The 9839-nt window shown below is 34.8% G+C and overlaps 1 protein-coding gene across 2 annotated transcripts; it reads right to left on the reverse strand.

Moving 5' to 3' along the window:
• Positions 1 to 2066: 2066 nt before the first annotated feature.
• On the reverse strand, positions 2067 to 9614 carry LOC140817503 (probable trehalose-phosphate phosphatase D). Of its 2 annotated transcripts, XM_073177222.1 has the most exons (8): positions 9523 to 9614; positions 4363 to 4526; positions 3656 to 3796; positions 3474 to 3545; positions 3209 to 3391; positions 2864 to 2965; positions 2552 to 2770; positions 2069 to 2448 (listed from the first exon to the last, which is right to left on the reverse strand). In XM_073177222.1, exons 2-8 carry the CDS (start codon positions 4516 to 4518, stop codon positions 2305 to 2307), a joined length of 1017 nt encoding a protein of 338 aa, XP_073033323.1. In that variant the 5' UTR covers positions 4519 to 4526; positions 9523 to 9614; the 3' UTR covers positions 2069 to 2304. The 2 variants fall into 2 exon arrangements, with proteins under 2 accessions (XP_073033324.1, XP_073033323.1); XM_073177223.1 differs by lacking the exon at positions 2864 to 2965 and having other exon boundaries at positions 2067 to 2448.
• Between the last annotated feature and the right edge of the window lie 225 nt (positions 9615 to 9839).

Consider the following 9839-nt stretch of genomic DNA (forward strand, 5'->3'; position numbering starts at 1 on the left):
TTTAATATATTGGACTTGTACTCCTACAAGCCCATAAAACATATTACCCACCATATTTAATTTATTATTTAATAAACTCAACCTTTGAGCTTAATAAATTATATACATTATAAATTCAACATTTGAATTTAATATTTAAATTATAAATTCAACTCCTTGAATTTTATCACCTCCAAAATTTAATATTTAATAAACCCAACTTTTGAGTTTAATAAATTAAATTATCAAAATTTATAAATTCAACGCCTTGAATTTATTTTCTCCAATTTTCTTAAATTCAACTTCGTGAATTTACTATATCATAAATTCAACTTCTTGAATTTATTTTCTCAAAATTTAATTATCATAAATTCAACTCATTGAATTTACTGTATAATATAAATTCAACTTCTTGAATTTATTCTCTCAACGGGAACAAACAATCCAGTACTTGTGTGACCCTCAATGGTTCAGGGATACAGCTAGCCGTGGGTTCACAACTCTTTGTGATTCAGGACATAATCCTTTATTCGAGCTTACCCTAGTTAGCCCCATTTTTTCATCAACACCTTGATCAAGAATGTCCGAACTCATTTCTGATTGCACCCATCGGATCATGGTAAGAGTGTCTAGTAGCATCGCCCCATGATCCCCTAGGTATCACTGATAGTGCCTGCAAGAACCAGTCGATTATGATTAACGTACAGTACGGTCCCTTCATCTCATATATCCCGATCGAATCTGCAACCATTGGTTCATCGAGGGTTGCATATTAATTCGATAACTATGTGATAACTATAATAGTGGCATCGCGTGTACTATTTGGAGAACTCCTTCTCTAACGTACATCTCGTACTCTGGCCAGAGATTTCATGCACTATTATTTCATTAGATCACATAGGATATCCACACCCGTAGGTGAGCGGTGAATCCCCAACTACAATGCACTGGCTCCTATATGTGTCGCAACTGTACCCAACCTCGCCACCTGATGACTCTCCTGGAGCCGGTAAACGAGTCAAAGCACAGCCCTAGCATATAGAGCCTCAGTGTTGTCCCGGGTCGTAAGGACTAATGGTGTACAATCATAACCACGAACTTATCCTCTCGATGAATGATAACCACTTGGGAAGTCCGAAGGAGGGTTGTTCGGTATAATCATCATATGACTACCCATCTGTATGTTTGGACATCTCTATGCCCTTACCAAGAAACGCAGTACACAACATCACAGATGCTAGTCTCGAGCTCAAGCGACCTTTATCCATGTTTTAGGCGGCTGAATCGACTAGGAACGAATTTAGAATATGCAGTGTTTACAAATGAGTTTCAACATCGAATTACGATTCATTTGTATTAAAGCATAATCAAGGACTTTATCTATGCTGCTTGCATGGGTATACAGATAAAATATAACGAAACCATTAAAAAGTAAATTATATTAAAATAAAGATTGTTTATTACACTTGAGTCAATAAATTCTCTAGCCAACCGATGGCTTGCAAGACATCTACTCTAACAATAATGCTGCCTTTTGATGCAACGTTGGAGATGGCCTTACATCACAACTGTTACCATCATGGGACATGCCAAGTTTCCAAGTTGCATCTTTTGTTCCATTTTCATAATCCTATCTGTGGTTTAAAGTTGGCGGGTTCCTTCTATAAAGCATAATAAAGCAAAGGGTTTTGAGAGATTTTCTTGTTTTCCCACTTTCCTAGATGATGATGATTCTATATATAACAGAAAACAAGTCAAATGAACCATATCCAACCAAGTTATGACAATGACCACACCTCGGCCTTTCAAACGATGAGAGGGCGGAGGGACATTAGATCGTACCCGAGCTTTAACCCGGGTGGCCCAATTTTTTTGAAAAAATTTATAATTAAATTTTGTATAATTTTAAAATAATATTATAGTAGCCCGGGTATATCAATTTAAAATATTTAAAAATTTTAGAGATTAAAATTCTAGCCCGGACGGAGCCATATTTCTGGCTCCGCATGAGATTGTTGACCATTAGCTGGTCTAATGTCATCCTTTGTTCACTTGGCACGGAGCGTTTGTATATAGATCAAGCATAATGTCAAATTATAGAAGAAAAGGGAAAAGTCTGTATAGATTTTATAACCAAATACTTATAGAACAGAGCTGAGCTGCAATATAGTAGCATGAATTCATGGGAGAATGGGAACATACATGGTGGCGGCTTCAAAAAATTAGCCGGTTCCAAGTTTCCCCTTACTCTATATACCTAAATCTCAAACATAAAAATAATGCAAGAACAAAGCTTGCATATTGTGGATAGTTGGTTGTAAATGATCAGGGAAATGCATCCGCCCACCTGGCTAAGTGTATCAAAAATGACAGTACTTCTGACGGATCGAGTAGTGAGTATGAAGCAGATGTTTGTCTCGGTACAGATGATACTATGATGGGAAACCCTTCTCCTCTACTTCGAAGTACCTACGCACCAAGACAGAACAAATGAAAGGATTTTTGTTTAGGATCTCTATCGAAAATCATCGGTCAGGACACGCTTTGAGTCAGTGAGATAATGGATAGATACCTTAAACGCGTCTTCATCAGTTCTGTCATCACCAATGTAAATTGGGAGGACGTTGGTGGAATCAGCAAATCCTAGAGTGTCAAGCAAATACACCAGAGCATCACCTTTGTTCCATTTAATGGATGGCCTAATCTCCATAACTTTCTTACCCCATGTTAGATGAAAACAAGGATACTCTGAAAGTACGTCTTGTATTTTCTCCTCAAGCATACCATAATCCTACACAATTTGGATGTACATGTCTCAATTTATGTTAAAAACATTTCTACAACTTACGATACTAATAAGTTGAACAATTTTGCGAGTATGCACCTCATCTAAGACATGTCGATAATGCACTGAAATACAAAATCTATTGTCCTCTACAAAAGCACCTGGTACATCACATGTTCTCCTTTTAAGCTCTTTTAGCATCTGTTATCAACAAGAAACGGAAATCATTTTTGACAAGAAAAAAGGAGTAATATCTGACTGAATACCAAATATTTATTCTTGATATCATTATTGCACTCACTTACATAGAACAATATCCATGCAAAAGCTATGTCGGGACAGGACAATCATCCTAGCTGGGAACTAATAATTTCCAGCAGGAAATAAAGCTAACAAGTGTTCAAAATAATTGGCAAAAGTAAAAAAAAAAAAAAAGGCCATAACCTTTTTGATTGAGGGAAGATACTCCTTAGCAGGTTGGTAAATGGTAAATTCATTGCCCTTCTCATTTAGTGTATTTATCTGATACTTGTCATCGTAAGATTTTGTGTTCGTTGGAGGTCCCACTATATCCATGCCATGGCTCCCGGCATAGTAAACTTCATCTAACTTAACAAAATCATAAACCTGATGACACACACGCAAATGTTCATCAAATCGAACCAACATTTAAGGACGAAGGAGTAATAATATACAAATTTCTTGTTACCATCTCTCGACTCCGACCGCTAATTATAGCCGTAGGGAAATGCCTGGCAACTTCACGTACGGCTGACCGCATCTAAAGATTCAATGAAGACTCAAATACATGGAATTTAAATAAAATTATATAGGTGGTAAGGCCGCACATGCTCCATGTGTAGGATTCAAAATGTCTAACAAATAAATTACCCGATCAGTCATGAACGCGCGGTTAGGATCATTTACAATGGGTGAAAGAGTGCCATCATAGTCTAAAAACAAGACTATTTGCTTCCCTTTGGTAGCGCTCATCATCAAATGAAAACATCGTAGTGCTGAAGGATGTTCCTCCTGAAAACATAAATTTTGTTTAGTCAAATAAATTGTCTTTTTTTATGGTTTTGGATCACTAAGTTTTCAACTTAACTTCTAAATTTAGACTATTTTGTTACATGCAATAACAAAATGTTCATTTTTCGCAAAAAAACCCTGATTATATTACAATTAAAACATTTTATGGTGTCACAATCATTAATTGATTCTGGTAGAATGTATAGAACTTGTAAAGTTTGTTTGATTTGTTCGATCTTTTTATGTTAAGTTGTTTTCAAAATAAATTAATTTCCCTTCAAAAACAAGAAATCTGCAAATTTTTTGCAACTTTAGTTTTAATCATCGTCTAACAAGACTTCTGGACACAAAAAAATAACATTGGACGGTGGATTGACCAAAATAGCCAAAATTCATAAGTTATTAGAGCAGTATCAAAAATTGAAAAGTGAGTGATGCTAAACCAAAAAATAGTTACTGGAATTTTTTTTACCCTATTTATATATATGATTAACTCTCTTATGAAAATACATGCAAAATTGATGTATTAAACTGATGATGAATAATTTTCCGGGCCGGGGACTTACGAGCCAAGATATATAATAGGAATCCGCGGTGGGCTTTTCAAGACCGAATCCACTGTGCTGTGTTTCGGATCTTTTGTTTGAGCTCGACCCATTAGTTTGGACGCCAGAAAGCCTTTTCTGAAGTCCCATTAGCCTCCGAATATTTTCCTTCACCATGCCTTTATCTGCAATAAAAATCCAGTATCAAGATTAAAGTTTATTTTTTAATATATAAATTTATAATTAAAAAGATATTACCAAGCTAGAGTAGTGAGCCCATTTTAGTTACTTTGAGCAATGGGCTTTTAGCCTGGACGATTTAAGTTTACTGCTGTCCCAGATCGAACTTTTTTTTTTTAATCAAGTCATATTTACTTGACAATAATTTGCACGAAAAGAATATACTATTAATGTGATCAAGGTGAATTATCAAAATACGGCATGCTCGATTCGAGCATTTGGGGATTCGAAACCGAGAGCGAAAAAATTCAAGGAGCAAATTAAAAGGGTAGGGTGTTCATAATACACTCATGAATTGAGTATTGTAGATCGCCCATTTGTTTAACCCATATGCAAAACCATCATGTCCCACAAACATCTTAACCAATGCAAACAATATGTTATATAAACTAAATAATATAAAATTAACAGGGTGTGTATTTTTATTTTAAAATTAAAATGGGTCAGTCATATTCAGATTTTTATACTCTAAAAATCTCTTAAACAAACACGCATGACAAAGACAACCCATAAAAAGAATATATTGAAGTTAATTAAAAAATAGTGGACGCCAAATATATAGGATAAATAGTCGTTTTCCATTTAGAAAGCAAGCACGCAATAGGACAAAAACAAAAACACACACAAAAAGGCATATATGATTATAAAATCAAAAAAGTTATTTTTCTAGAATACGATTTGATTTGAATAACAAACAAATTTTTTTAAAAATCAATTGAGTCGGATTCTGGTGACTCAACATTACATGGCCAATTGAAAAGATGTACGTTCGAGGCATTAACTTTGTTAAGGTCTTAATCGATGTGTTACTTTCAACTAACCGATATCATGACAATGCATTAATGGCATCGTTGTCTACTATCCAAGAAAGAAAATTGATCAAGTATATTTTACCCACCGCTTGAAATTATTGCTGAGGTGACACCCGTGAACAAGCTGAATTTAAGCATGGAATATTTCCAAGGTGCATTAAATGTAGGTTAGTTAAGTATGAATGCAGGCACATGGCTCCACGCCACCCCCCCCCCCCCCAAATCCCAACTACCTAATTATTTCTCTTCCAACGGCAGCCAACTGTTTTCTTAGACTTTCTCCCTTCAACCATAACAAATCACTTTTACATAAATACATAGGGATTTTGGGAAAAGAGACGAACAATCTTAGGTTAAGAAATTAATACAAATTCAAGAATCATTAATAATTAAAATAAGTGGAGAGCATTTGCATGAGACTTTAAATCAACTCCTACAACGAAATTGCACCTGCGATTGTGAGTTAAAAACAACATAAAATTATCAGCCAAAATTCTAGTTCTAGCAAGAAAAAGGCCAAGGGCCCTCAGAAAAGAACTGAACTACCCGTGCTAGGACAACATGTTTCATCCTAGCCATATTTTTAAAAAGAAAGCAAAAGCCAACTTATTTTTTTAATGAATGTCATTAGAAAAAGCTGAGTCATCAACAAACTAATCTATCATTTGACTATATATACCGTATTTATTATACTACTTGGTGTGACCACGTGCCCACAAATGAAGGAGGCACAACTTGAAAATAATTTTGATAAAAGCAAAGCAAACACATGCAAATTCAACTAATCGAACTTTAGTTCCTCGCCTGAAAATGAATGCTGAACGATTTAGATTCTCTCCTCTCCACGTAAAAAAATACTACAGCAATCACGAGTTAAACAACAAAGAATTAAAAACACTTTTAAATATTTAAAAATTATAATCCATGGCTCGACTTTCAAAAACCAATAAAGGGAAAAAATATTTTTTAAACACACTTATAATGCATGATCTCCTTAACCGTCACTATGTGCACTTATATGAATACCGATTAGATAACATCCACATATTAGATATGATAAAATTGTATATCTAATTAATGGATGTCACTTCAACGATGCTCACATAGATCATAGATATATATTTAGGATGAGGTGTATACAACATAACCGGTAACCTCGTTCTTTTTTTGGTTCGTTGATGCCACTTGACCATCCCGCGGCAAAACAAATTGAGTTGTCACTTCTAGGAATGTCCAACTTAAGATTCTTAATTTTATTAGAAAAAGATTAAAATCGAGCGAGTTATTATGGTGCGACGCATCAATGCCGCTTTCTAGAGAGATTGGAAAGAAAGAAGAATTGCTAAAAAAAATTTAAAAAGCTGACTTTGACAGATCGCTACAAAAAAGGGAAGTTATTGAAAAATCCCCAATCAAAAAATTTCTTTGGCTTCACTCCCTACCCACAAAATTGTGGTACTATGTCATACAAAATGTGGTACATTTCATGTGGAAATGTGGTACACTTCATGTGGAAATGTGGTACTAAAAAAGTACCTAGGGACTGAACACAAAAAAAAATGACGGCTGGGGACTGAACCCAAATTTCCCGACAAAAAAACCCATCGCATAGCACGCAAATGTCAAATCCTAGAAACTACCTAGAAGTGGAAAAGAAAAAGGTAATATTTACTAGATGAATGCTATGAGACATGAACGCACATTAATTTGCCAGTCAGTTATTTATTGTTTGTTGTTAAGGGGTACCAACCAACAAATTTTGAATGTACTAGGTTAGGGGTGGGAGTGTTGATATAATGATTGTTACCATCAAGAAAAAAAATCATCAACCAATATTCTTTGGATTCTCAAATACTTACGCGGCAAGTGTCTACTCTAGAAACAGGTAAGAAACGGTAAACTTGCTATATCATTTTCATAATTTTCATCTTCCTATGAATTACTACAAGTCTTGTAATTTATGACGAATGATTGGAGAATTACCCTAACAAGACACACACACACACAAACACAAACATATATACATATATATATATATATATATATATATATATATATATATATATAGAGAGAGAGAGAGATGAGCTTTTCATACTAACATTAAGAAATTACTACATGGGTTTGAGAAAAAAATGAACTTGGAAGAATGCATCAGATTAGATGTACAATGTAAAGCAATACTAGATAGAGTTAACATTATAACTGCAGATATGCAACGTTAAAAGAAACAAGTGGCACTTCTGATGAGTATGTACCATCGAGTAGATTTAAAAGAGCAAAATTCTTCAAAAAATATACATCTTTCCAGAAAAAAATATATTTCTTCTAAATCTATTTGATTAAGATCTTTCTTTTTTTATTTCAGAAAAATAAGGAATTAGCTTTCCGATCCCGCTTCATTTCCAAAAACTAAAACAAAACAAGACAAAATCGCTTTAAGTTTTTTTCTAAAACACATTAAAGTTATAGTGATCTTAAGATCAAAATATCTTTCTTGGGATAGAGCCATACACCATGAACATGTATGGCATTCTTCGAGAAATTAACGGAACGCACCATTAACATGTACGTTTGGTAAACTTCGTGAAAATAATTCATAACAAAGTAAGAAAGAAACAGTAAGAAAATTCAAAGAGTCGAGCCAAACTATCCAATGGGAAATGATATGTCCCATCCTTCATTGGTGTGACAGTTTGTTGAGGTATTTCTACGCCAATCTAAAGACTTTCATTATATTGGTTGAATTTTTCAAAAGGTGTGGCATATCACCCTATCCAATGATCCGCTAAAATATCATTTGACTTCCATAGCCAAACAATTCATCCTAGAACTAGAGGAGTTAATTCCACAAAACTTCGACCTAAAAAGGTGTTTACTTTTGCCCACAGGAAAAAAGTTGGTTGACACCTACTTAAAACAAGCAAGAGTCACGCGTGGCATGACTATTGCATCAAGTTAATAATTTAACGTTTCACGTTAACAAAATTATTTTTCCTTTTTTTCCATTCTTTATTCCTTTCCCCTAATTTCTGTATCTACTATGTATTACCCAAATCATTTTACCTTATTTGGCAATTTTAGCAGAAAAATAATTTTGTTAAAAACCTGTACAAACTCACACAAATACAATCACAATTACAAATTTTTTTATATTCAATACATTACATATCTTGAAATAGTATATTTTAATTAAAACAAAAGAAATGGGATTTTTTTCAAAAATTTGCATTTAATTTTCGAAGATATAAAAAAATGTTTCCAGGATTAAGAAAAACCTCAAAAGTGCGAATATATCAAATACGAGGAAGGTATGGATGGATCTTATCAAGGATTTTGTTCTATCATAATCTAAGTTTTTTAAATTATTTCTATCCCCCGAGATTCAAATCTCTAACCCCCTCGCAACTAAATCTCAGCCCCACACCAACTATACTAAATCATAGCCGTCCAAGAGTGGGCCTACAGGTCAAAGGGAGCCCCACAGCCAGACACGTGTGCGGTTAATAAATCTCACGTTAACTAACAAACGAAAGTAACCGAAAAAAGTACACCGCAGATCCTGCCGCCATTCCAATCAGCGGCGCGTCCATCTCTCTGTCTGCCCAGATTTAATAGTCGTGCCTACCACGCGCTCGCGAGCGCGTGGGAAAGTAAAGGGCAGAGAACACGATCGATAACCGCTTGTTTCTTTTCCGATACTCGGGGTAAACAAATCAGTCAAACGATTTATTGAAAATTTTTAAAATTTGTATTCATAGATCTCTTCGATTTAATATAATCAATCACATGCTCGCCGCCCTAATACACTGAACACACTCTGCAACGAGCTGAAAACTCTTTAAACAATTCGATATATATATATATATATATATAATCGCCGGCGGTGAACAACCAGCCAGTCGCCAGTGAAATCAGATGCTTACCAAAAAAAGACATTCTGACCATCACGAGATCATGAAGAAGGGATTTATCACTAGCGATCTATCGATTAAAACGCGAAAAATGAACCCAAAAAAAGGGCGAAAAATCTCGTGCGATTCAGAGAGAACAGGTGTTGGCGTGTGCACGAGAAGGAATACGATTTTATTATTTGTTAACAGAACGAAGAGGGAAAAAAGGAAGAACTTACGAGGTTGATTTGTCTTGTGCGAAACAGAGCTTCGTTCTGATGGAGACCGACACTAGCTGAACATGAAAAGGGGAGAGAGAGAGAAAGAGAGAGAGAGGGAGACGTGTTGGTATTTATAGAGAGGGGGGACATTGCCACTGTTGTGTTTGCTGCTGCCACATCCAAACTTTATGCATTCCCAATTCTAACCCTTTTTCATTTCAGTGACAAGATGTTTGGAAAAATAAAATGAGATTTAGAATTAGATGTGAATTTTTGTTTTGATAAGAATTTGTATGAGATGGTTTCATGGATTGTATTTTGTGAGACGAATCTCT

This window comes from Primulina eburnea, chromosome 16 (genome assembly GCF_022965805.1).
Source record: "Primulina eburnea isolate SZY01 chromosome 16, ASM2296580v1, whole genome shotgun sequence".
Lineage (NCBI taxonomy): Eukaryota > Viridiplantae > Streptophyta > Magnoliopsida > Lamiales > Gesneriaceae > Primulina > Primulina eburnea.